At 53.5% G+C, this 27344-nt stretch overlaps 1 protein-coding gene across 1 annotated transcript in view; it reads left to right on the forward strand.

Annotated features, from left to right (window-relative positions):
- MOV10L1 (Mov10 like RISC complex RNA helicase 1) overlaps window positions 1-27093 on the forward strand; it is a 61054-nt gene extending 33961 nt beyond the window's left edge. Inside the window, exons 14-27 of the mRNA XM_059187339.1 lie at window positions 3809-3867; window positions 4302-4399; window positions 12970-13078; window positions 13533-13711; window positions 14479-14625; window positions 15454-15575; window positions 16403-16502; window positions 17311-17475; window positions 20782-20955; window positions 24628-24777; window positions 25572-25679; window positions 26260-26397; window positions 26487-26578; window positions 26816-27093. Of these exons, the coding sequence (XP_059043322.1) occupies window positions 3809-3867; window positions 4302-4399; window positions 12970-13078; window positions 13533-13711; window positions 14479-14625; window positions 15454-15575; window positions 16403-16502; window positions 17311-17475; window positions 20782-20955; window positions 24628-24777; window positions 25572-25679; window positions 26260-26397; window positions 26487-26578; window positions 26816-26966 (1792 nt within the window). The 3' untranslated portion in view covers window positions 26967-27093. The remainder of the gene's footprint in view (window positions 1-3808; window positions 3868-4301; window positions 4400-12969; window positions 13079-13532; window positions 13712-14478; window positions 14626-15453; window positions 15576-16402; window positions 16503-17310; window positions 17476-20781; window positions 20956-24627; window positions 24778-25571; window positions 25680-26259; window positions 26398-26486; window positions 26579-26815) is intronic.
- The last annotated feature ends 251 nt before the right edge of the window (window positions 27094-27344 follow it).

Raw genomic sequence — 27344 nt, forward strand, 5'->3', positions numbered from 1 at the left:
GACCCCTGGGCAGGAAGGGCTGCTGCCTTGGCATTGTGAAGAGCTGCTGCTGATATACTATGCAGCCAGGGGAGGTAGAGACACCGGAAGTTTCCAACATGACTTCATCTGCTAAAAGAGACACAGGATCCTGGAGGCCAGGTTGTCAAGCTCAGGTTGGTCTCCCTCTAGCAAGGCAGCAGCGGGACGACAGCTGGGAGCTCCTGGAGGCACATTCCCCTCGGCCCGCCTCACACATTCGTCAACGGGCTGCGGGTTCTTAAGGGTTGTTGGTTTGTTTTTTTTTTTTTTTTGCATCTTTTTTTTTTTCCCCGGGCTGCGGGTTCTAAGGAAACTTCATTTCATCTGCATTTCTTTCTGCCTTTGTCCCCCACTTCAGAATTGGCTTTGCATCCTTGGAATAATCCCCCACTTAGCCATATTGGAACTTCCTTTTTTTTTTTTTTTTTTTTTTTTTAAAGATTTTATTTATTTATTTGACAGAGAGAAATGACAAGTACACTGAGAGGCAGGCAGAGAGAGAGAAGGAAGCAGGCTCCCTGCTGAGCAGAGAGCCCGACGCAGGACTCGATCCCAGGACCCTGAGATCATGACCTGAGCCGGAGGCAGCGGCTTAACCCACTGAGCCACCCAGGCGCCCGGAACTTCCTTTTATATATTATTAGATCTGATTTGCTACAATTTCATTAATTTTTGCCTCTGTGTTCCAGAGGTGTATTGGTCTGTAGTTTCTTAAAATTATCTTTTGTCTGATTTTGATATCAGGATGATACTGGCCTTACAATAAGCTAAAAAGCTTCACCTGCTCCTCCATCTTTGGGGATAATTAGCTGCATATTTGATTTATTTAGTGAATCAGTAAACATTGAGGTTATCTGTTTTATGTGCAGTGAGCTTCGGTAATATGTATCCTCTAAGGAATTTGTGCATTTCATCCCGGTCATCTAATCTGTTTGCGTGGAATTACCATATTATTTCCTTAGTAGGAGCACTTGTTGGATCTGTGGGCAACAGACGGTGCCACCCTCTCGCCTCGACAGTGGGGATATGTACCTTCTCTTCCCCCCACGAGTCGGGCAAGAGGTTCATCAGCTCAGCCCTATGAAGAATCAACTTTTGACTTCATTCATACTTTCTAGTGTCTATTTTTTATTTCATTTATTTCTGCTCCAGCCTTTGTGATTTCCTCTCTCACGTTTACTTTGGATTCCATTTGCTTCTCTTTAGATTCCGGGGGTGAAAGTTGAGGTCATTTAAGATCTTTCTTCCTTGGGGCGCCTGGGTGGCTCAGTGGGTTGAGCCTCTGCCTTCGGCTGGGGTCATGGTCTCAGGGTCCTGGGATCGAGCCCCGCATGGGGCTCTCTGCTCAGCGGGGAGCCTGCTTCCTCCTCTCTCTGCCTGCTTCTCTGCCTGCTTTTGATCTCTGTCTGTCAAGTAAATAAATAAAATTAAATTTTAAAAAAGATACTTCTTCCTTTGTGATTTTGGTGTTTCGTGCTGGGTGCATGTTACCTAGTCCCAAGTGTTGGCTGTTAGAAATAGTGAAGCAATAAATACGTCTCCTCCCCCACAGAGATGCGGACGTGGAGGGAGAATAGGCATCTTTGCGGCTGGGGATCTCCTTTCAACAATACTTGGTACTTAGGGAAGTTTTCTTCATTCTTTTCCTCCAAGTCTTTGTCCTCCTCTGGGATTCTTGTCTAGCATTCGCTCCCACTCTTCTGTTCCGTGTGTGCCCTCGCCGTTTTTTCAACTCTGTGGTTGGTTTCGTATGTCCGGGCAAAGACCCCTGGGACTTCACCTCTCGGTATTTTGCTAGTCTTTAGATTAATCAAATTAGGAAATTATTCATCGCCTTCTGTTTTAAGCTGTTAGACTCATTGCCCTTTTGGCATTTCTTGAGATTATCATCATCTCCAGCTTGTTTGTAGGATGAAGTGTTTCCACTGGATCACGTCGGATCAAACCTTTCTTGTATGTCTAGAATGAAAAACATACTGTTATTTTCATTTTGGTGAATTCCTCCTTTACTGTGCTTCTGGGGCTTGTTGAGTACTACTCCGTTTCTGTTTTCCACGCTTCTGGGAAGTAGGCAGTGATCTGCAGGCTGACACGGGCACCATGTTCGCTTGGTCCATGTCCCAGTCTTTGTTGTGCCTTTCAAAAGATTTTTTTTTGAGATTTACTTGTTTTAGAGAGACAGAGGAGGGGGGGAGGGGGAGAATCTCAAGGAGACCTCACGCCCAGTGTGAAGCCTGGTGCAGGTCTGGGTCCCACCACCCTGAGACCATGACCGACGCCCAGTGTGAGGCCTGGCACAGGCCTGGGTCCCACCGCCCTGAGACCGTGACCGGAGCCAGAATCAAGTGCTTGGTACTTAACCGAATGAGCCACCCAGGTGCCCCTCGCCTTCTAAAAGATTTTGAAACCTTCCTTCCCCTCTGGAAGAGTGAGATGGCCCTGCTCAGCCAGGCACAGAGGCTGGAAAGCCTCCCACTGGAAGGGACGAGGCGTTTAGTCCTTCCCTAGTTTCTTCCTCTTTAAGTGATCCTCTTTACGTGCTATTCTGGTTGTTACTCATCTTGGATGGACTTTGTTGTATCCCAGGCTAGTATTTGCTGAAGATTACGTTGAAGGAACAGAGTGAGGTCACCAGGAGCTTTCACGCCTGGGACCCTAAAGGGATGGTCTCTGAGGGGTGGGCTTGTGCCCTCAGGTTTTCCAGCTTCACACGCCCCCACCCCACCCCCCACAATTCCATACCGTGCAGATGAGTCTGGATGGCGACCTCTCACCAAACAGTCATTTGGTATTTTAGCTCCCAAGTCTGAGTTTTCCAGAAACCTGTATATGGCCCGAACTCTGAGCCAGTACAGAGCTGCGCTCCTACCTTTCCTAGTTGGAGGCCAGATGCCCCTTACCAAACAGACGTCTGTCTTCGCTTGCACTTTGGGCCTTGTCTTGCTTCATTTAAGATGAGGTTTTACACTTTTTATTCTTTTTGTTGTGTTAAGAAACAGAACAGCAGACCCACCACACCGGAGGGAATTACCGTTCTGGGTCCCCCCGGAAACGGAATCTTCAGCCAGTCAGCCGGGACCTGCCTGGTCAGGACAGGGAGGTGTTCGGCCCAGCAGACCCCTGCCTGCCCCTGAAGGAAAGGAGCTTGTGATAACCCACCCCCTGTTTGACCCGGGATAATTTCCCTGCGCCCACTCCCTTCTAGCCGTAAAGGTCCTTCATTCTGCACAACTCCTCGGGACCCCTTTCCACCTGCTGGCTGGGTGCTGCCTGGTTGGAATCAGTTTTTGCCCAAACTTTTAAAAATTATTAATAGGCCTCAGTTTTATCTTTTAACAGTTGTGAATTTCACCAGTTTAAATCTTTACAATCAAAATTAGTTTGCTGTTGATGTAGTAGTGTTAATGTTTCCCTAATGCCTCGTATTTCTTTTTTTTTTTTTCCTCTAGTTGTGCTTTTCATCTTTAAAAGAGAAATATTTCCAGAAAGGAAAGAGTCCTTGCTCTCCTGAGACCAGGATGTCTCTGTTTAAAGTCTTTCTGTAAAACTCCGACTAATGTTGCGTACAGACACACACTGTAAAGTGCGCCCTTGGCGCTCTGGCCTCCCGCAGGGCCTGTGAGAGCGGCGCGAGCTCGGACTCCAATGTGGCCCCTTTACAATTTTTGTGTAAAGGTTTCAGTAGCAGGTTGGCTCAGGTTACCTTAGGAGATTTCCATGACCAGTGCTAGACTTGAGATTTCCTAAACTGGAGGTGTATTACGTCACGTTGTTCTCTCTCTGGCAGGACCACAAGCAGACGGTGTCACTTTGCACTTGAACACGTCATCCACTTAGGTGTTAAAGGTATTTTTTTTTTGTGGAATAATAGTGTTACATCTTCCCAGAGTATTTTTATAAGCTTCATGTAAAATTTGGCATAAAACATGGTGTCTTCAGTCATATATTACAAGTAAAACTATGCAGTCCAAAGTTTTCTTCCTATTGGCAAGTCTCAGTATTTTCTTAATATTTCAACTGCATGAAAATAGTTTAAACCGTTGAAAATGAAGTCATTGCCTGCGCTTTTCCTCTCTTAGTATAAACTCGCTGTTGTAGCTCCAGATAGGCGGACGGCTGCCTTGCGAACTATGCACAGTTGTGATGTCCTGCTGTAGCCCAGAAGCCATGTACAGAAGCCAGAAGGGAAAGGAAAGCATAGATTTGAATTACACAGGGTGCCTGTATTCATCTTTTTTAAGTTTTTCACTAATATCTACCTTCTTACCTTGTTTGTAAAGTGCTGTTCCCAGAAGAAGTCGTTTTACAGTCTCCCCAAGTAGCAGGGAGTTGGAACCATGCACAAGACACCAAGAATGACGCACAGCCCACCATCAAGGTATCAATATGACGACATTGAAATATTTAAATAGATAACATACTGGCTCTCAGTTGTGTGGAATGTTAGAGGAGTGTAGCTCACAGGTAGCCCAGAATCACAACTCAAATAAAACTAAGATATTTGTACTGTGGATTTAGTGTGAAGGTTGATGAGCAACTATAAAGAGGACTGAGATGGCTCCCAGAGAGTCGGTGGGGACGACCCGGATCCGGGTCTGTTCGTGTGAGCTCATCGTGCTATGTGAAAATTCCACGCTTTCTGTATGCACTCACGCAGATTTGTGTAATGATAGACTGCACAGAGCATGTCTGGGTGAATCGATATCCACCAGGTCGTCATTAACATTTGTGATCTTTATGACCCTTAAGAAGATAGTCACTTTTTCCTTCTCCAACCCAGTTCTGTAAATAGTAACATAGCACCTGTTAGGCGCCCGCTCTTGTCCTGGCTGTTCTGTTTATTTTCATGAGTGAAACAGAAGTGGTTTTATTTATCATTGTGTTTCCAGTAATGAGGAGAATTCTCCATGTCTGTGGGAGGTTCTAGTCTGTGGTGCTGTGCTGTTGGAACTTGCTTTTTTTTTTTTTTTTTTTTTTTTTTTTTTTTTTTTTTTTTTTTTTTTTTTTTTTTTATTTGACAGACAGAGATCACAAGCAGGCAGAGAGGCAGGCAGAGAGAGAGGAGGCAGCACGCTCCCCGCTGAGCAGAGAGCCCGATGCGGGGCTCGATCCCAGGACCCTGGGATCATGACCTGAGCCGAAGGCAGAGGCTTCACCCGCTGAGCCACCCCGGGTGCCCCGGAATTTGCTTTTTCTGAGCATGTTTAAATTTATAATAAATACGAATTTCTAATTATGTCTAATACTTAGAAACTCTTTTACCATGCTCACTTCGGCAGCACATATATTAGAAACTCTCTTGCCATTTTATAGCTTCTTTCCAAAAATCAAAAAAAGAGAGTTTTTGAATACCTTGCATATTCACAAAAAATTCTGTGAAGGAAACAGCAGAAAGTTTTCATTAAAATTATCTTTATTTCTTACCTGATCAAAAAGTAGAAAGAAGTCTTCACTAGAGCAGCACAGTGTCCTCTGCAGACTGTCTCCGTCACCTCACTCTCTGGCCCACTCCGTGGCCTGACTCTCAAGGAGGGTTTGTGATCCTGATGGGAGATTTGAATTGGGGGAAATGTTGCTATTTGTATGAATAACGTTCCTGAGTAGCTGAATCTTAATATTTTTAAATGCAGAACATTACCTTCTTATGGATTAGCTAAGTTGCACATAAACTCGAGGGCATTCCGTATATCAACCAAAATGGAATTAGAGAGACTGAATTTACCTTCCTACCTTAAATAATCTAAAATCAGACAGAACATATGGCACAACAGTTGGTGACATTTGCACATCAGATATCCAAGGGCAGTGATTCCTGAGAGAGGAGGACTTGAGGTGACCCCTGCGACTGCCCCAGCTCAGCGCCATCAGAGTTCCCAGGCTGGGGAGCAGAAAGGCGGAGGCCTGCGGTCTACAGAGTTGTAGACACGCCTGGCAGTGCAGGGACGAAGCGGGTGGAGTGCATGGGGCGCACGGCTGGAGGAGAGCACGGGGAAGATGGAGCTCTTGGGGTCAAAAGACTTGAGCCTGGGAAAGTACCCCCAAGAGCAGAGAAGAACCGTGAGTCCCCACAGTGCTGGGCATGGTTTGTTCCCACAGCCAGAGAACTCACAGAGCAGCGACTGGAGTCCTCAGAGGGGGTTGCTGGAGCAGTGCAGATAGCCCTGCCCTGCACCGCCCGCTGCCTCACCGTCAGATGGGCAGAGAGTGGCCTCCACGGAATGCAGCCACATCCCACAACAAAATTCAAGGATCGTTGCAGGAATACAAAAATACACACCCATCAAGGTGTAAAATTCACAATGTCTGGTACCTAATCCAGAAATAAACTGAAAAACACAGCTTGTTTAAGAAATTTCAGTCTGTTGAAATCAACTAAAAAAATAAAACAAAAAACCACAGTGACAGCAATTAGCAGGAAAGGACATTAAAACAGTTACTATGACTATACTCCATAGGATGTTAAGGGAGAGGAACACAAAAGCGTGTTCAGCAGAGATACAAACAATAAAAGACAAATTTCTCTTTTAAAGACAAAAACTTCAATGTCTAAGATGAAAAATAGACAACTAACAACAGACCAGACACTATAGTCCGAAAGACTAGTGAACTTGAACAGTTAACAGAAACTTGACAGGATGAAACAGAATAAAACGGTTTTTTTTAAGGCTCTAAAATATAGTGTATTAAAAAGAAAAAAACTTGAGTGAGCCGTGGGACACTTTCTAGCAGGCTCACATCCGTGCAGTTGGAATCCCAGAGAGGGAAGTGTACAAAACACCAGAAAAAATAGTGAGTAGAGACTTTCCTGATGTTATGAAAACCATAAGCCCTACGTATTCAGGAGACTCCCCGACAGACCCGAAGTGTAAGAGATCTGAAGAAGACCGCACGGAGGCACAGGACAGTCACATCCCTGAAAGTCACTTATAAAGAGCAAGTCTTAGAAACAAGAAAAGTCTCATTGCTACAGAGTAGCTGACGGTGCTGGCAGGAGACACCAGCGGGCCCAGAACACCGCGCCCAGCAAACACTGCAGAAATGAAGACGTGAAAACGTCCTCAGATGTGCTCGGGCTGAGGGATGGGGGGAGACCGATACTTGGTGACTTGTGCCATGCGACACAAGAACCCTTCAGCACATGGAAGGCAGCTATGCTCACCACTATACCACCAACGCACCTTCAGCACATGGAAATGGTGCCAGTGGGCATGAGGGTCTGCCCAGACGAAAGAGGTGGACCAGAAATTATAAATAAGTTCACACGTTAAAATAACTTTTTCTTTTAAAAAACGTTTCTTTAAAATATTATTGACTTTTTAAAAAGAAGGAAATCCCCTAAAATGTAACAACATGGGTGGACCTGGAGGACGTTATACTCAGAGAAATAAGCCAGTCCCAGAAGGACACATGCTGCATGATTTCTTTCATATGAGAGCTCTAAAAAATTCAGACTCCTAGAATCAAAAGAGTAGAATGCTAAGAGGGTAGATCTGAAGTGAAATCTCACCACAATAAAATCTCATGATTTTAAAAGGTAATTGACATTTTGAAGCTGAAATAGTAACAGCATATCACAGAGTTTTAGCGTGTAGATGTAAAATATGTGGCAACAGCAACAGGAGTGGGAGAAAGAGTATCATTTCCTACGCTGTGTGATCGGTTGAAGATCCATGCTCTAAACTGTAGAGCAGCCAGGAAGATCGCAGTATAAAGAGCTAGACCAGCGAAGGAAATACAAGGGAACCACAAAATAATTATTTCAAAGGTAAGCAGAAAAGAGGGACACACGGACAACCGTACCATAACCTGACTTACTTCCTACCCCCTTGTACAGCAATCGATGTAGATGGGGTGCTGACGTCTCTGGCTGTAATTGTGTACTTAGAACAGTTGAGACCGAGAAAGCAAGTAGCAGGACAAGAGAGTTTAGTCGCTGTCAGCAGCCACATGCATGTGCGTGGTCTGAGCACGGCAGTTAAGAAGGAGAGATGGTCAGGCTGGGTGAAAAGGAAAGACCCAACTATATGCTGCCGGTAAGAAACACATTTTAAGTACAAAGACACAAATATGTCAAAAGTAAAAGATGGAAGAAAGGCAATCAAAACAAAGCTAGAGGGGCTGTGTCAGTGTCAGTAGGTTCCCGAGCACAGGCAATCAGGGTAAGTGTGTCACAGTAACAAAGACAATCATCAGGCCTGCGTCACAGTCTCAGATACATATGCACCTAGTAACAGTCTCAAAGGAATGAAACGGAAGCTGATGAAGCAGCAGAGAGAACCAGACAGACTCCCTGTGACTGTCCGCAGTGTCTGCCTCCCCCCATGCCGGGCACAGTGACCGGTCACCGCTGAGGGGTGTTTGTAGAGCACACGGCCCAGAAAGAGCTGGACACGTTCACTTTGTGTAGAAGCAAACACAGAATATTCGCCACTGTAGACTTTATTTGGGGCCACAAAAGAAGTCTCAAGTTTAAAAGAGATTGAAGTCCTACAAAATACAGTCTCTAACCACTGAGAATCAAGTTAGAAATCAATTGCAGGAAGATCTCTGGAAAATCCCCAAATGTTGAGAAACTGAAAACACACTTATATGTCACCCCCAGATCACAGAAGAAATCAATAAAGAAATTTAAATGTTTCTGCCAAAACGAAAGTGATGCTGCAGCCTGCCAGAAGCCAGACGCTGCTGCTGGGGGCTCTGGAGTCCATCCATGGCCCCGAGTGCCCGAAGTGAAGAGGGATACAGGTTTCAACTCCGCGACCTCGGCTGCTTCCATAGAGCACTAGAGAAATAAGAACAAGGAAAGGAAAGCAAATAATGAGACCCTGGCATAGAAACCGGCACTCCAGGATGCAGAAGAACGGCGGAGGGACCCGTGAGCCAACCCAAAAAGCTGATTCTCAGAGAAGATCAATGAAATTGCTCAACCTCAAGCAAGACTGATAAGGGGAAAGCATGAAGACACCAGTTCCCAGAATCCCGGAGGAGACAGAGATGGGACTCACTAGGCCTCTGCGGATGGGACAGAAGAGAGGTGAGCAGTGCGGGGCGGTAAGGGGGCTGTGTCCGCTGCCCTGGGCCCTGGGCTGTTGGACGCCTGGTTATATCTTGTTTGTGGGTGAGATCATGTGGGTGGGTGCCCCGGTCAGGGTAGGGGGGCATCCCTCCTGTGAGACCTAAACAGAGCAGGCAGGCTCTCAGGGACTTCTCCAGCCCAGCTGCCCTGGGTGGGACCATCTCTCTTCCTGCCCTCTGTGTCCAGCTTCCCAGTGGCAGGCCTCACACTCCTCAGCCTCTGCAGTCATGTAAGCCAATCTCTTATAATAAATCTTTTTACCTATGTATACATACATCCTGTTGGTCATTTTTCTAGAGAACTCATGCACGTATGTATAGGTATATATGAGAGACCAGGACGGTGGTTCGCTCCAGGAATGAGAGGCTGGTTTAACGTTCCAAACTCCCAGTCCGTGATATTCATCCTGTGAACAAACCTAAACCCGCAGACACAGAAAAAGCATCTGACAAGGGCACCTGAGTGGCTCAGTGGGTTAAGCCTCTGCCTTCGGCTCAGGTCATGATCTCAGGGTCCTGGAATCGAGCCCCGCATTGGGCTCTCTGCTCGGCAGGGAGCCTGCTTCCCCCACCCCCTCTCTCTGCCTGCCTCTCTGCCTGCTTGTGATCTCTCTCTCTCTTCTGTCAAATAGATAAATAAAATCTAAAAAAAAAAAAAAAAAAAAAGCATCTGACAAAATCCAACATCCATTCCTGATCAAAAAGTTTAGCAAACTAGAAATGGACGGGAACTTCCTTCACCTACAAAAAACCTACAGAGTGAGTGACAAAATGTACTTTTCCCGTGAAAGTCAGGGCACTTCCTGTCCTGCCACTTACGTTTAACACTGTGCGGGAGGTTGTAGACCAGCAATTTGGCGAGAAAAATAAAAGGCAGCCGTGTTGTTGATGTGTAAAATCTGATGGACTCTAAAAAGAAGCCTTTGGAACTAATAGGTGAGAAGCTTACAGGGTATAAGGTCGGTATACAGAAGTAATTTGTGTATTTACTGGCATAAGTACTCAGAATCGAATTTATAACACCATACAAGGTAGCGTCCAAATGTTCCCAACATTAGGGACAAATCTGACAAAAGATGTACAAGACTACACTAGAGACCTCACAACACTGATGAGAGAAGCTGTTGGTGTGTCAGATGACCCAGAGCAGCCTCTCAATTCTGCTGGTCCGGTCAAATCGTAGCAGATGTTTTTGTAAGTGGAAATGCAAAAGGCCTAGACTTCTCAGAACAACTCTGAAGAACAACAATAAACTCAGAACCCACAGTACCCGATCTTGAAACATTTCACAAAGTACAATAATTAAGACGGTGCGGCACTGTTGTCGAGATAAGCCTGTTCCAGTGGAATGAAATGTAAGCCTAGAGATGGACCCACGTGGATTTGGGTGACTGACTTTCTACAGAGGTGCAGGGCAAGCAGAGTAGGGAAAGGAGAATCTAGCGAAAGGCACCAGGGCAGTGAGGTGTCTGTACGCGAGGGTATGTGCCCGGCTCTGTACCTCACTGCCTTCACAAAGGTAATTCAAAGTGGATCATTGCCTAAACTACAAACAAAACGGATCATAGCCTAAAACCTCAAACTTCTAGAAAACAACATTTAAGAATCTTTCATTTTTGAGAGTGCAAGCAGGGTGGGGAGCCATAGAGAGGAACTTAAGCAGGCTCCACGCCCAACACAGAGCCCAGTGTGCCCAGTGCGGGACTCCCCCACAACCCTGAGATCATGACCTGAACTGAGACCAAGAGGAGGATGCTTAACCAACTGAGCCACTCAGGCAGCCCAAGAGGAAAATCTTAATATCTTTAGGTAAGGCATAGAGTTTTTAGATGTGATGCCAAAAATGTGATTCTTAAAAAATTGGTAAATTTGGACTCCAGTAAAGTGAAGCATTCTTCTGTTCAAAAGACACGGTTAAGACAAAAGCCAGCTTATCGCTAGACCATGAGACTCTTAAAACTGAACCAGAGACATGAACAGACACTTCACCAGAGAATATATAGGCCTCCCTTGGCTTACAGCGGGGTCACATGCAGTTAAACCTGGCACCAGTTGAAAATAGCATCAGTTGGAAATGGACGTAACACATCTAACCTACCAGACACCGCAGCTTAGCCCAGCTGCCCTCAAATATGGTCAGAACACTGGGGCAAAATAAGCTAATACAAAGCATCTTTATAACCAAACGTCAAATACCTTGTGTAACGGACCACGCACCGTACACGAGGGGAAAGACGGCGGGGCTGTCAGGGTCTCGGCTGTCCCATCTCGTGATTGCGGGCTGACTGGGAACTGTGGCCACGGCCCAGGATCACGAGGGATCGTACCACAGATCACTAGCACGGAAAAGATCCAGATTCAAAATGCCAAGTACAGTTTCTGCAGAACGTGGACCGCTTTTGCACCCCCGTAAGACAAACGGTCGTCGGGCCGTGTATACAGATGGTGAGTAAATCCCATGGGAAGATGTTCGGCATTCGTCATTAGGGAACAGCCACGGCGAGCCACCACTGCATGTGGATGAGAGTGACCAGACAAATGAGAAGGACCAACTGGACAAAGGGTCGTGAGCGTGTGCGGAGACGGGAGCCTTGCACAAGCTGCGTTTGAAAGATTTTCTCCAGAAATCTCGGCCCACACTGGCCATACAGTCCGGCCACTTCCCTTCTGGCGCTGGCCCCAGAGACAGAAGACCCATGTCTACGTAAGGGCTAGTGTGCAGACATTCACAACAGCACGCTCAGTAGGGGCCATCCACGTACAAGTGGAGAGAGGAACGGCACTGTTGCTTGGGTGCAACGGTTCTCCACAGTGACAGCAGCCGGCTGTCGTGCACAGGACAGTGTCCGTGGGCTTCCCAGCGGCTACGGAAGTCCACGGTGGAAGTGCACCATCTGGACTTCACGTGCGGCGCGTTCTGGGAAAGGTATCCGCGCCCTGGACAGCGGGGGCGTTCTGAAGCCGCATCTTGTCGACTCAGCAGGGCTGTTTAGCCTGTCGCGCGTGTCCCTGGGTCATCTTGTCGAGTTGTGTGCTTTAGATGGTGCATGTTAACGTGTGCCCATGACACTCTGAACACTCAGCGTCGGGGAAGGGAAACAGCTGTGACCTTCTGGACTAAAACTCGGCATGCATACCGTTTTTAACGAGGAACTTTGTGAAATTTCACTTCTAGAATTTATCCTGTAGAAGTCATTGTGTTAGGTGGGCTGCTGTGCGACAGTTGAATAACGCCAACTAGATCCTCAGAACACAGTGAGCCTGTGACCACTCACAGATGAGTGCGCGGAGCTGTCGGCCACAGCATGGTCTGCGGCACGGGAGGCCCGAAACCACTTCCCTCGGTCCGGGCCAGAGCGGGTGTGTTGAAACACCCACAGGACCAGTTCTTGGGCAGGATGCGGAATGCGGCCGACCAGGACCTGCCGGCCCTTGGCGGCACCCAGAAGGCACACAACGGTCCCCTCGGAGCCAAAGCTCCCCGGAGCCATTCCTGGCAGGGCTCATTCCCGCTGCGGAGGAAGGGCTTCTGCCCAGGGATCCTGGGGGGCAGGGGACAAGGATTTGCCTTCAGCCATGTGGGTTTCCCCTCGTAGGTGAGCACTGGGAAGGATGCAGGAAGAGAAAAGATGCCGTATCAGATAAGCGTCACCCTTTGATCTGGCATCGTTACCAGGATTTACTGGGTTCGTGTTAACTTTTGTAAGGGAATTCAAAAAAGAAATCTTTTTTGCTGCGTTTTGAAACCTATGAGCCATGCAGTTGTTAAACAAAACACGGAGAACGTGGGCAGGTGTTTATGTCACTCTCTAAACCGGTGTAGATACAAAGCCTTTTTTTTTCAAGGCTGTTTTTCTACATGATTGTCTCTAGACTAGGAAAGCCACGAAGGACCACACCAAGCCTGCAGCCAAGGAGAGGCGGCCTGATGCCCAGGCCTCACCGGGCCCGGCGGCCTTTGCGGAAAAGTCAGCTCATCGGGGTGCGTATGGTGAGGGCTGCCAGGGCAGCCTTGGGAACCCTGGCCTGGAAGATAGGCCCCTCGAGACACTCCCTCCTGCCCAGAGGGGACCAGTTGGGACCTGGGCGGGGGCTGCAGCCAGAGAGATGGACACTCCTGTCCTGACCGGATACCTAGTGGTGACGTGAGGGTACGGCTCAGTACTTGAACGTGACTACAGGCTCTTTCTGCAGGCCTCCCCCAGCCCGCGTCTCAGACCCCAGGGCTAGGCGATGCTGCACACGTCCTGAGTGGCCGCATCTCGGCTCTCAGGAGATGAAGTTGACTTTCCCGACTCTGCCCAGTGGAGTACAGCTCAGTAGCGGGCACCCGACCGGCTACATCGTGGCCGTCGTGATGGCCCCTGCTGACCTGTGCTCCTGTCGTGCCAAGGTGTTTGACCTCTGCCTGACACTGGTTCTCACTTTGGATACAGTAAACGAAGCGCAGGTCCCCAGGGCGAGAGAAAAGGAATTTTTCAATCCCGTGCTCAACGAAAACCAGAAGTTAGCTGTTAGAAGAATCCTGAGTGGGGACTGTCGCCCGCTCCCGTATATTCTTTTTGGACCTCCTGGAACCGGGAAGACAGTGACAATTATAGAGGCTGTCTTACAGGTAACCTCAGGGAGCGGCCTCGGCCGAGTGCCACGCGTGTGTTGTCGGGAAGTAAGGACAAGCTTGAAAAAATCCCAGTTATTTCATGGGTGGCCACGTTTGTTTCAGTGTTTAAGGGAATATGTAGGATTTTCAAAGCTTATCCCATAGGTTTAGAAAGGACTCTGTCTTTACCGAGTGGCCGACCGTTCTGGAGCGCCTGACTGCTCAGGGGAGCGCGCAACTCTTGATCTCAGGGTTTGGGTCTGAGCCCCATGTTGGGTGTAGAGAGAACTGAAAAATAAAATCCTTAGAAAGAAAAAAAGGAATGGCTGACCATTCAGTCACATGGAATCTTGTTGCAGAAAAGTTCTCTTAACAGTAGCTAAGGCAGTGTTGTGCAGAAGTGTCCGTGTCTGTGTTTAAGACGGAGCTTGTGGAGGCGTTTGTGTCATTCAGGATTCAGGCCAGTAGCCGAGTGCTGAGTGTACCGCAGGCACGATGTGCGAGCCACGCACCGAACCAATCTGATGCCGTCTCTGCCTCGGTGCGGTGTGGGGGGGCGGTTAGGTTAGGGTCCTGGAGGCCTGGAGGGGGGTAGGTTAGGGTCCCGGAGAACAGAGAAGTCTCAAATCCTCTCGTGTCTTGCTGGCACACGCACGTGAGGGGGCAGGACCATCCCTGCGTGTGTCCGCGGCTGGGCCTCAGGCACAGAAGGGGCTGGTGTGAGCATGGGCCCTGGACAGGTGGACATTTATGCCCCTGTGTGTCTTGTGTCCTGGTCGAAGGTATACTACGCTTTGCCGGACAGTCGGATACTGGTGTGTGCGCCCTCCAACAGTGCGGCCGACCTCGTGTGTCTGCGGCTGCACGACAGCCAGGTGCTGCGGCCTGGCGCCATGGTCCGCGTCAACGCCACCTGCAGGTTCGAGGAGGTGAGCGCTGCAGCCGGCCGGGGTGGACGGGTCCCGCCCGCCCGCACCTGACGGTACGGCATTCTCCGTTCTCTGGGAGCCAGGCATTCCCCATGGGTGTTTGGTTAGAGCAGGCGGAGGGGATGGGGGAGAGTCTCCGGGGGATCCTCCACCCAGTGCTGAGCCCAGCTCCGGGCTCCATCTCACGCCCCTGAGACCACGACCTGAGCCACCCAGGAGCCCTGGGCGTTCTCCGCTTTATTGAATGCGGGTGTTTTTCTCTTATTTGATACCCAAATGTATTGTTCCTTTTGGGCTCTGTTTTAGTGATTTATCTATAAATATTCCTTTAGGAAAATTAGAAGCTTTTGGTTTGCTTAATAAAAGAAACGGAATCTAGGAAATGTATACAGTTGTTTTGGGAGAAAGATCTGCAGGATTTTGTGCTCTCTTTGGGGCTGAGGAGTCTGTAGAACATGGGATAAGTTGACAGGAAGTTGTAAAATATTCTGGTTTAAGAAAACAGTTGGAACTAAGAAGTGGGAACGGGGCATTCTGTTTTAGAACTCTCTTCAGCTTTGTGATGATGTCCAATTTAAAGAAACACTTGAGGGGCGCCTGGGTGGCTCAGTGGGTGAAGCCTCTGCCTTCAGCTCGGGTCATGATCCCAGGGTCCAGGGATCGAGCCCCGCATCGGGCTCTCTGCTTAGTGGGGAGCCTGCTTCCTCCTCTCTCTCTCCCTCTGCCTACTTGTGATCTCTGTCTGCCAAATAAATAAATATTTTTAAAAAGAAAGAAACACTTGAAGGTCATACTTGGAAAGTGAGCTGGCCGCACCCCTTCCCGCAGACCGTGGCCGACGCCCTCAAGCCGTACTGCAAGGAGGGAGAGGACATCTGGAAGGCTTCCCGCTTCAGGGTCGTCATCACCACGTGCAGCAGCGCCGGGCTCTTCTACCAGATAGGTGTGAGGTGGGCATGGCTGGGGCTCGGGCCGCGGGGACCCACACAAGTAGCGTCGCTGTCCTCGTGCAGCTTCCGTGCAGGGCAGGATATGAGGACAGGGGCTGGGGGCCAGGCCAGAGCCCAGAGAGTGAGGGCGGAACCCCCCCCCCAGCAGTTGGGGAGCCAGCAGGGAGCTGGGGCTGCACGAGGCTGAAAGGGTGTAAACACGGGCCCGTGTAAACTGATAGAAATAACTTTAACCCAGTTATTAAGAATTGAAAACTCAAGTGCATACATCCTAAGAAAGATATGTAACGTTGAGTTTCTTCATCAGGAATTGGGACATGAGGTAGAAGAATGGAAGTGTGTGATTTTCCCGTCTTTCGTAGGGAGGGACCTATGGGTGTCGTGGTGGGGTGGTAATCCGACTCCCGGTGGGGCATCGCTCCGATGGACAAGCTCATCCTGTTCTCACATCCACCAAGTCGGGGAAACTGAGGCACAGAGGCACCACGACCTGCCCAGGATCACGTGGTTTGTGGGCAGTCGAGCTGTGTCCCAGCCAGGCCTCAAACGGGAAGAGCATCTGCTCCGGTGGGGCCCCTCACGGGCCTGCCCGCACAGTCTCCCATTACTGTGTACTCCCACCGCTCACCCTGTCTGCCTCGGAGGCCACTTAAAAACACGACTGACCCCGCATCCAGAGTCCCCGGTGCCGGCGACCTGTAGTTCATCCAGACCAGACGGTCCCACTTTCTGGGCCAGCCTGCCAGGGGCGGGGGCAGATGTGGCCGTGCAGTGGGTGTTGGCTGTTGCTTGACAGAAATGACCATCGAGAACATCTTTGGCTTTAGAGTCGGACATTTTACACACGTGTTTGTGGACGAAGCAGGACAGGCGAGTGAGCCAGAATGCCTTATTCCACTGGGGCTGGTTTCAGACGCCAACGGCCAGGTAAGGTCTGTCTGCTGCGTGGTTCTCTGCCCAGAACAGCCCCAGAGTGGGTGACAGGCTCGGGTGACGTGCTAAGGACCCAGAGGCTCTGAAGCTGGGCCTTGTGTTGGGTCCCGTATCTCACACCTCAAGGACAGGGAAGGGCCGCTCTGCCTTTGGATTCGCTTTTCAAACAGCACCAAGAGCTACTGTGCAGCTGGGTGGGGACCTGCAGGCACGGCCCTGGCTCGCCGCCCGGGGACTGACCACTCCGCCCCTCCCCTGCCCCTCGCTGCTGACCCCCGTTACCCTAGGCTGATGCTTTGGCGCTTCTCCCACTCACACCTGCTGCCTCCTCAGTGCTCACCCTGGGCATGGCCTGGGGTCCTCTTAAGCTCCCCTTAGCCTGCTCTCAGCACACGTGTGTCCTTGCGGGACCGCTCCAGCTTCTGGCCCCCAGACACCAGCCTCCTCCCATTCCAAGTGTCCCGTGCAGGGGCGGCACAGAGACCGAGCAGGGAGCACATCTGGTTTGGCTGCCACGTGGGCCAGGAGCTGGCAGGACGGGCGGGCAAAGGCAGTGTCCAGGAGGGTTAGCGTGCGGCACGCGCTCAGATGACTGGGGCAGAGGCTGCCCGGCCGGTCTGAGTCTCTGCTGCCCTCCAGCCTGCACCCAGGGACCCTCAATCGGCCATCAGAAGGCGGGAGGCTGGGCTGTTGCCTGCCCGGGGCCCCCACACCTGTGTCCTGGGCCTCCCCTGGCTGTGGCGGTGAGCGTGTGGGACCACTGTCCCCTGCTCTAGCATGGCTGCCCATTCATGTGCTGCAGATTGTCCTTGCCGGAGACCCCATGCAGCTCGGACCCGTCATTAAGTCCAGACTCGCCATGGCCTACGGGCTGAGCGTCTCTATGTTGGAGAGACTGATGTCCCGGCAGGTGTACCTACGGGACGAAAACGCTTTTGGGGCGTGCGGCGCCTACAACCCCCTGCTGGTAAGCACGCAGATCCCCGTCCCTGTGGCCCCCGCAGTCCTGCCACCCCTGCAGCCGGGCTCTGCTCCTGCCTACACTGCGCTGCGCCCGGGGGAGGGAGGGGGGCAGAGAACTTACACTCCCCCTCCCATTCCAGAGGGGACGTTGGCCAGCACTCTGTCCCAGCCGCTCAGACGGGCGCTTTGCAGGCCCGCAGGGATCCGCAGTTCCAGGCAGTCCCATCCGAGCCCGAGGGCAGAGGTTCTGTGGGGCCAAACACAGTAGCAGTGAAATCGGGGTTGACGGGGAAACAGGAAAGAGCCTTCTAACTTGTCATCTGAAGGACAAGGCCCCGTGCTCTCCCGTGGGGCTGGTCTGCTGGCTAATCTGCAGAGTCCTTCCTCAGCCCCACTGCGACCACTTTGAGGGATGGGCTTTGCAGTCTGCATTTTAGCCCACCACAGCCCCTGACACACTAGAGCCCTGGAACCGTGGGTCTCGGGGCTCCCTCGGTAAGATGAACCAAGTGGCGTGGTCTCTCAGTGCCTCCGCTACGAAAACAAGGAGCACTCCTTCGAAACTTTAGCAGTGAACAGAAGCGAGAGGCAGTGATCCTGGGCAGATTTTCCTAGAAATACCTTGAGACCCATGTCAGGCTGTCGGTCCTCAGGCCCTTTACCCACTGGAGAATGGAAGAGGCCAGAGGGCGTGTGGGAGCTGGGGGCGCTGGGTGAGCAGGTGGTGAACTTGTGCTGGCCGAGACGGGGCAGCGGAGAGCCCCCTGCCCCTGCCGGCTACCCAGCACCCATGTCCCCAGGGCTGCTGGAGCTGGAGGAAGGGGAGGCCTCCAGCAAAGTGGGATGCACTGTGTGCCAGCTTCCTTCAGGCGGGAGCCTCAGCCTCTGGCACAGGCACAGGTCAAACGGGGAGGCAGGGCTGCCTCGGCCTGAGTACCCCACACCTGCTTTCTCCCCAGAGGCCCTGAAGCCACAGCGGGTATCTGGGGGCGGAGGACCTCTCTCCCCGGCACCCCATAAGCTAATGCAGGGCCTGGTTTGGGGAATGAGAAGCTAAGGTGCTAAATTGAGTTTGGGGTTTTGATTAGCATCTTGGAGATTGGACACGCTGTAGTGACTGAGTTGACACTGCTGCCATCAGCAGAAGAGTTGTGGGGCCTACCGGGTCCTCACCCCAGCAGTAGGGGAGGACGCCTTGTACTGAGGGGTGCCCTAGGCCAGCTGGAGGCAGAACGTGAATGGTTCTTGCTCCCTGTGCTGGTGGCGACACCAGCGGCTCTCTGCAAGATCCCAGCAGGGCTTCAAGTTGGCTGTGGGTCCCAGGGGCTGTGTTCTTGGCCACCGTGGCCTCATGGCCCAAGGACCAATGGCCACCTACACCCGAGCTGAGACCAGGCTTCGTGGGTTTGTGTAAAGGCCAGGGCCACAGGACAGTGAATGCAACCTGGCCCTTCCACCCCCAAGGAAGGCCGCTCAGCTGTCTGGACCCAGGAGACCATCTGAGCAGCTCTCTCTTCTCTTCCCGGATCTCCACCTCTTCTGGGAAAACACGGCCCGTCGGCCTGCTGTGGGCTCAGAGACCCCAGCTTCAGAGCACTTGCTTCTCAGCAAACCCGTCGTTCTCAGGAGCTTTGCCGTCCAGATGCGTCTCCCGGGGCAGGAGCTCTGTCAGGGACAGTGCGTTCCAATCTGGTGGTGGACGTTAAAATCCTGGGACGGAGGAAACATGTTTCATAGCCGGCATCAGTGCAGAGCCCAGTGGGGGTCGGGGCGCCCTGGTGGCTGGCGGGGAGCCAGGCCCGAGCGCTCTGTGCATCCATCGGCAGGCATTGCCAGTGGCACCCGACGTGGGTCAGCCTCATTGTCAGGGCCCCCACCATAGCTTCAGCCCTCACAGCAGCAGGGACCACTGGGCATCGTGCAAAGCCCCATGGATGCCAGCAGGCCCCACAGCTGCCTTCCTGCCTGTGCCCAGGAGCCTCCCCTGCATCTGTGCGGGACCAGGGCAAGCAGGGCAGCATGGCCCGAGTCCCCAAGGCCTGGGTGCAGCAGCTGTGGGGCTACAGCTCAGGGAACCAGGCTGGGGAGGCAGGAGGCCGTGGTGGCCCCAGAGATCGGGAAGCCACAGGAGTGGGGGGGCGGTGTCGAGGAGTCTTGAGCCAAGTAAGACAAGGGGGTAGGGAGCTGTGGGGAGCGGAGTAAGGACGGCCGGTCAGACTCCAGAACCTCGGCGTTTTCCAGCCTGCAGATCAGGAAGAACCTAAGGGGGAGTGCGCCTGCAGCTCCCTGGAGAACGCAGTGGACTCCCAGGGTCTGGTCTGGGGGCATGGGACAGAGACCCCGGGACAGCCACGGCTGGATTCAGGGCCGGGTGGGCAGGAGGATCTGTCAGACTGACAGACACGGGATGCACAGAGGGCCAGCTCGGGCTGCAACACGGACATCTGTAGCTGCCAGTCAGCTGCGGAGTGAGAGGACTGCTCTCCCACGTGCGGCAGACCACGTGCCCACTGCCGCAGCAACAGCTCCGGGTCTGGGGGAGCCTGTGTGTCCCCCGCACGACTACTCCCGGCCCCCCCCCAGCCTCCCCACCTGGGGCCGGCCTGGCCCGGGACGATTCTTCCTGGGGCCCGGTGGCCCAGCTGGGGAGGCCCAGGGCAGTCTGGACCCGGAGCAGACAGCGTTCTTTGCCCGCCCTGCCTGGGGGCCTGGCTGCAAAGTCCCCCAATGCCCAAGCAGCTTCCACCCGCGAGGCTCCTGGGCCCGGGCAGCGCCCGACCTGCCAGCCCAGTCCCTGGCCACAGATGCTCTGACCCAAGTGTCCGCTGAGAAATGACTGGGTGAGGAGGATGTGGTGTGTCTGTGCAGTGGGCTATTACACAGCCGTCAAAAATGGAATCGTGACGTGGACGGATCTAGAGAAAACAACGCTAAGTGGAGTAAGAGGAAGATGAACACCGCATGATTTCACTCGTATGTGGAATTTAAGAAACAAACGATGAGCCAAACAGGCTCTTAAATACAGAGAAGGCATGGATGGTCACGGGGCGGGGGGGGGGGGGGGTCGTGACACGCAGAGTCACGTGTTGAGTCGTTACATCGCACACCTGCAACTAATAGTTCAAAAAGCCACTGGAGACACATGAGCTCCCTGATGGGGTGGCAGGTGACCAGCTGGGGCGGGGGGAGGCAGGAGAGGGTGCCCTGGGGCCGCAGTCTGAGGGGGTCCTCAGCGTTTTTCTCTTGGACAGACATGCGCCCCGCGTGTGCCGACTTGGCTCTGGGCCTGCCGCCGGCCCTCTCTCGGCAGGTGACAAAGCTCGTGAAGAACTACAGGTCGCACCCGGCTCTGCTGGCGCTGCCGTCCAGGCTCTTCTACCACAAGGAGCTGGAAGTGTGCGCAGACCCCTCGGTGGTCACCTCCCTGCTGGGCTGGGAGAAGTTACCAAAGAAAGGCTTCCCCCTCATCTTCCATGGCGTCAGGGTGAGTTGTGCAGAGGGCGGCCTGGGAGGGCCTGGCTCGGCTCCAGCCGCGGAGCGAGCGCTCGAGCCCCCGGCGCTGTGCCGCACCGAGTGTGTTTGGTTCCGGCCGGGCGCTCACGGAGCATTTAGCCGTCACCGGCGGGCCGAGGGCCGTGCGGGGGCGGACGAGTACGGAGGTAGGGAAGGCCTGTGGCCCTGCAGGTGACCGCGTATGGAGCGGACTCCGGAGACTGCCGGCCAAGTGGGCGTCGGAATGCCGCCCTGAAGGAGTTTACGGGGAGGGCATTAAAGCTGCCGCGTCAGTGAGGGGAGGCTGGGGCGGTGAGCGGCACCGGGGGTTCCCAGATACTAGGCGCTCCGGTGCCCAGCAAGAGCGGCCGCCACCTCGTGCAGGAGCTGAGTGAGTAAACATGGGGGGTGGGGGAGCCTCCCCTCACTCACCATGGCCTCAGCGGTGTGGGGGCTCCCTGGTCCTCAGGAGCCCAGCAAATGACAAGAGCGCCCTGAGAGCGGTGTGTGTGTTGGAGTCTGGTTGTCGGCCGCGGAAGTCGTCTTTTGAGTTGACCACCCCCACAGTCATCCAGAACCGGGGCTGCACCCAGACCCTCGGACGGGAGGAGCTAGACCCGGGGTGCTGTCTGCCCTCTCCGCACAGCCTGCGTTCAGGCACATGGGCCCAGGGGACAGTGACGCCACCTCGGGCCCCCGGGTTTGCCTGCTCTCGGAAGTGGCTGGACAGGTAGTTGCGTGTTGGGGTGCAGCTGTGGAATGCCTGCCCTTTGGGCAGAAGAGAGCTCAAGGCGAGGGATTCTGTGGGGAGACCGGTACCTCCCGACTCGGAGCTCTCAGCACGAGGCCCCGTGGGCTGCAGTCTTCTCCCAGGAACACTCCGCTCCTGCTCTGTCCGTCCTCAGAAGCTTTCCTGTAGACCAGTAAAGCCAGGAGACGGAGCAGGACAGCAGCCGTCTCTCTGGGCCCGTCTAGAAACCAGCCTCAGCAGAGTGAGCCGCGGCGTTGGAAACTGGAGCCGAGTGCGTGGAGCGAGAGGGCACGTAGCGCCCCTGAACAGAGACCCCAGTATCGTCCTGCCCATAGTAACGCGCACGTTAATGCGACCCACGTAGAGGCCACGTGGGTTTTTTCACAAGAGAGTGATTGTAAATGTATAAATGTGTTGTAAGTGTGCAAAAAAAGTAGGAGATACTAAGCCAGCTAGATAACATACTGCAAACTGTAGCACATGAAAGCATACTTTTAGACTCAAAACAACAACAACAAAAAAACGTATAGGTCAGTGAAACAAAGTCCAGAAACATTTGTTCATTTAGTAAGGATTTTTTAAGGGCCTGTGTCCCAGACTCCACTCCATGCCCTGAATGCAAAGTGGGGGCCAGGGCTCTGGGGCTGGGCTGCGGAGAACATGGTCTGCGCCCTTCGTTGGAGCAAAAGGGTCTTATCACCAGTTTACTGGCCTCAGGATTGCCAGCGAGGCCTGGCCCTGGCTCACTCTGGGCTCTGGCGGGCCACTCCCAGTTCCTCGGACACAACGTCAGACGTGCTCCCTGGCAAGTACCCCCTCATGGGAGTTCCTTTGACTCACACCTTCCCCTGAGGAGGTTCTAGAAGGATCTCTGTCCGTCTGACTCACCACTCCATGCCCAGCACATCCCAGCAGAGGAAGCTCAGTAGGGTGTGCTGTGTGGATGTTGTGGGGCTGAACCCCGGGGCGGCCCGAGGAGGGACCACCAAGGCCGCTGTGGTCTTGTCCTGGTAAAGGAGAGCTGGAAGCCTGCACCACAGTGGACATGTGGCTGATGTCGGACCTCTTCGTCCTGCGGTAGAGTTGAGTAGGTCAGCAAAGCCCCGGTAAGCCTGAGCTACTATCTGGCCCTTTGCAAGTAAGATGTGGCAACCCCTGGTCTAACTGAAAAAGAACCAGCTTTGGACTCACGTCCGTCCTCTCTTTGTTCCGTTCCTGAATTTCAGCTTTCTCGTTAAGCGGCCCCTTACCGCCTGCCTTATTTTCTTTGTTGTAACCCCGGAGAGACGGGCGCTTCATTCCCATATCCTCGACCTCTTAGTTAGGAAGGCGCCAGGGACGCCATCCTGTAGCTCTCTCGCTCCCCATGTGTCTGCTGAGAGACCCTTCTCTCGTGACTTTCTGGACCTTTATAACTTGGTTTTTATTTTCTTTTTTGATCCAAGGGCTAAGAGAAGCATTTTTCTTAATGCCCAAGTGGCCAAGAATGCTTTTTACCTCTTTTTTTATTTCTGTTTTTATTAGGTTCTGATCCGGAACTAAGGCCTGGAAATTCTTTGCTTTTAAAAATGTATGGCTGGGGCACCAGGGTGGCTGTCATTGGGCATCTGCCTTCAGCCCACGTTGTGTTCCCAGGGTCCTGGCCCGCTCAGTGGAGTGCCTGCTTCTCCCTCTCTTGCTGTCTTTCTGTCAAATAAATAAATAAGATCTTTCTAAAAAAGAAAAACTATGGCCAAATGTGTATCCGGTTTGGCGGGTGTTCTAAGGACGTCCCCCAACCCCCAATCTCTGAGGGATTTAAGTTCCATATACTTTTTTTGTCTTTTTACGATTTTACTTCTTTGAGAGAGAGAGCGCACCCCCTCCCCAGCCCCACCGTCGACTCTGTCCCCGGGTCTGACCACCGCGGTGCCTCCTAGAAGTGAGGCCAGGACTTGTCCTTCTGTGTCTGGCTGGTTTCACTCAGCACCGTGTCCTCGGGGGTCCCCCAGGTCCTGGCAGGTGTCCGCTGCTCCTTCCTTTTCAAGGCCGAGGACTATTCCACGACGCCCACGGGCCGCGTTTTGTCTGTCCCTTCCTCCGGCAGGGGACGTTTCGGCTGTCGTGAGTAACGCTGCTCTGAGTACCGGTGGACAGTGTCTCTCTGAAGCCGGCTCTCGCTTCCTTTGGGTGTATCCCTGAAGTGGAATTGCTGGTCAGAACGAATTTGGGGGATTAAGGTTTTGAGGAACCTCCACACTGGTTTCAACGGTGGTTGTACAACTTACGTTCCCATCCGCCGCGATCAGGGGCTCCGGTTCCTCCACATCCCCCCCAACACCTGTTTCATTTTTTCTGTAGTAGCCGTGTGTGTGTGAGGTGGGATCTTGAACTTTTGGTCTGTGTCTCCCCAATTAGTGATGCTGAACACCTCCATGTTCTTGTTGGTTTGCTGCCTGTCCTCTTTGCTGGTGGCCTGAGCGGGCCCAATCCTAGTTGGGTACATGGTCACCTGGCTGGTCCGTGGCAGGGCTGTGCTTGGCCCCTGCTGAGCTGACCACAGCTGGCCAGCTGCCTCTGCAGGCCACACAGTCTGCTCTGAACCCTGCCCCCCTCGGCCCCCGGTCCCCTTTCCCTGTCCTAGCATGCTCTCCTGCATGTGGCTGTGTCGGCACATGCCTCGCTGACCGCCCACTCCTGTTGCAGAAAATGACACACCGCCCCCAAGCAGCCCTTCTCTGGGCTCCTTTTGGGGCCGTGGTGCGTCTCTCCACTGCTGCCACTGGGACGGTGGGGTGGTCTCGGTCTCGATCATGCCGTACTCCCAACGCCAGCCTCGCTCCCTCCTGGCTCAGAGCCCCCTTCGCAAGCATGTGTTGAGGACATGAGGTGTCCTGATGCTTGTCCCCTTTCCTTGTCCTCTGATTACCTCAGGGCAGCGAAGCTCGCGAAGGGAGGAGCCCGTCCTGGTTCAATGCTGCCGAGGCGGTCCAGGTCCTGCGCTACTGCTGCCTGCTGGCCAGGAGCCTCTCCAGCCAGGTGTCCGCCAGTGACATTGGTGTGATCACGCCCTACCGGAAGCAGGTGTGGACCTGCCCACCGCTCCTTTGAGCGTCCTTGGTCCCGGAGTCAGGAAGGAGGGTGGAGACAAGCTCCTCTCTACCTGGCACCGAGTCCTTCCACAGCCACTGCACCTCCGTCCGCGCCCAGCAGGGGGCTCTCGCTGGCCGGCCCTGCACCCCACCGCCGGAGTCCTGGTGCTCAGACCCTGGCGGGGTGGGGTTCCGGATGCTAGCGAGCGAGGGGCCACCTGCCAAGCCCCCCAGGGAACAGAAGCTTCCGTTATGCCGAGCTTTCTCCTGTACTGTATGCTTTCCTCCAGGGTTTCAAATTGGCTTTTCTTTTGCCAAGACCCACTGGAGAGCCTTGTCTCTAGACACACAGTGCAGGGTCCTGTTTCCATGCCACGCTAGTCCCCTGCTCCAGGAGCTCGTGCCTCCCAGAGACACGGCCCCTGCCTTCCTGCGGTGGCTGTACAAAGACTGTTTCCAGGTCTCTGTCCAGCCACTCGGCTCTGCCGGGCCGAAGGTCCCTCCGCTGTCCCCATGGAGATGACCCCGTCCGCAGAGCAGCTGGCCCGTGCGCCTCCGCTCTCCTTACTGCGCACCACGGGGAGACAGAAGCTGCGCTCCAGAAACACGCCGTCCCCTTTCCCCTAGTGCACTGGGTCTGAAATCAGAATCCGTGCTCCCGTCAACCCAGATGAAATAGGGTTTGGAATTGAAAAGCAGTATTGCATATTGGTTAATATTGGGCTTATGCTTAAATGTATAAAGAAATGGTCAGATTTGTAAAGTTTTATTTTATCTGCTTCAAAGGTGGAAAAAATCAAAATTCTTCTGCGCAATGTCGATCTCACAGACATAAAGGTTGGATCGGTGGAGGAGTTTCAAGGGCAGGAGTATCTGGCCGTCATCATCTCCACCGTAGGTGCTCCTGCTCTTAGTGGGGGTGGCGGTGTGTCCGAGGCCGCCCAACGTCTGTCGGGTTCTTGGTACCTCCCCGTAGAACGGGCCGGAGGCCCTTTCCTAGCGCGGGGAAGCCTCTCCAGGGTGGGGTGCTCCGGCAGGTGTGGGAGCGCCTTAGAAACTCAGCCACCCACACACGATGGAAGCAGAGGGAGACGCGCTGGCGGAGGCGGCCCAGGGCGCTGAAAGAGAAGGGGACGGGGACCGAGGGGCCGAGCGGGAGACGGCCGCCGCCCACGAAGGCCCCAGCGGCTCGGCCACTGCCCGGGGAGCACCAGCCCGAATCCTCACGACTCTGTTTCCCTGTCAGACTCTCTTGACTGAGATAAGGCAGGGCGTGCGGGTGGGTTAGAGGGACCTGCACCCAGAGACCGGGAGACGGTCTCGTGAGGCTCTCCCCGCGGTGCTGGTTGTCTCCTTTTTTAACCAAAAATGGAGTTACACCAATGTCTAATATTTTTAAATGCTTTAAAATACCGTATTTCTTTCCATGCCAAACTTAGGATACCATTATTATTTGTCTTTGTGTCTTTTTTAGGTACGGTCAAATGAAGATAGATTTGAAGATGATAGATACTTTTTGGGATTCTTGTCCAACTCAAAAAGATTCAATGTTGCAATCACCAGACCCAAAGCCTTGCTGATCGTGCTGGGAAACCCTCATGTTCTGGTCAGAGTGAGTCACCTGAGGAGGCCAGGGCATGGGGACAGGGTGCCCCTCGGACAGCTTGGGCTTTGAGGCCTGGCGCTCTGCTGTTTCGGCAGGATCCCTGTTTCGGTGCTTTACTGGAATACAGCATCACCAATGGCGTCTACACCGGCTGCAATCTCCCTCCGGAACTGCAGTCCCTGCCAAAGTGAGCTCCGCTCCTCTTCCTGCCCTGCCCTGCGGCCCACCGCCCTCTCCTCCTCCTCGTGCAGTCCCGGGGTGACGCTTGGGGCCACGGAAAGAGGCCTCAGCCCCAAGCCCTACTTTGGTGGCCCCCAGGACCCAACCCTGAGCTGCTGCGGGGAACCCAGCTCACTGGCTCCCTCCCCTTCCCCTACCTGTACCTGTGATGAGACCCGGGACCTGTCCTTCCCGCACCCCACAGAGCCGGGGCCAAAGGGCCCCCCAGGACCAGGTCCCTAGCCCCAACGGGTGAGGCATCCCAGACATCTGCTGTCCTCCCTTCTGGGCTGGGAACCCTGCCACGTGCCTTGTGTCCCAGCGTGGGACCCGTGGGGTCAGACAGAGCCTGCTGACTGTACTCCGCACCAGCCCTTTCCTGCCGCCGGGCGGGTACCTGAACCCGTCACCCAAATAAATGCTCACATGGGACACCCAGCGTGGCTTTCCACCTCCAGGCACACTGGACGCTGGGAGGCCAGTATGCTTTCACGTGGCCTCTGACCCCCGCGGGCTGCCATGAGTTCTCCAGCCCCTTGGGCCAGCATCAGCCGCGTAAAGCCCGGGGCCTCTGCGGGGGCTCCACGTGGGGATGGGCGGCCACACAGAAGTGGGGTCAGCATCCTGCTCCCCTGGAGCCGTGGAGCAGCTGGGGGGCCGTCTCTGCACATCCTCGGGGACCGGTTTCCAGGGAGGGCTGGCTGGGGACTGTTCTCTGTGAACAGCACCAGGCG

This window comes from Mustela lutreola, chromosome 8 (genome assembly GCF_030435805.1).
Source record: "Mustela lutreola isolate mMusLut2 chromosome 8, mMusLut2.pri, whole genome shotgun sequence".
Lineage (NCBI taxonomy): Eukaryota > Metazoa > Chordata > Mammalia > Carnivora > Mustelidae > Mustela > Mustela lutreola.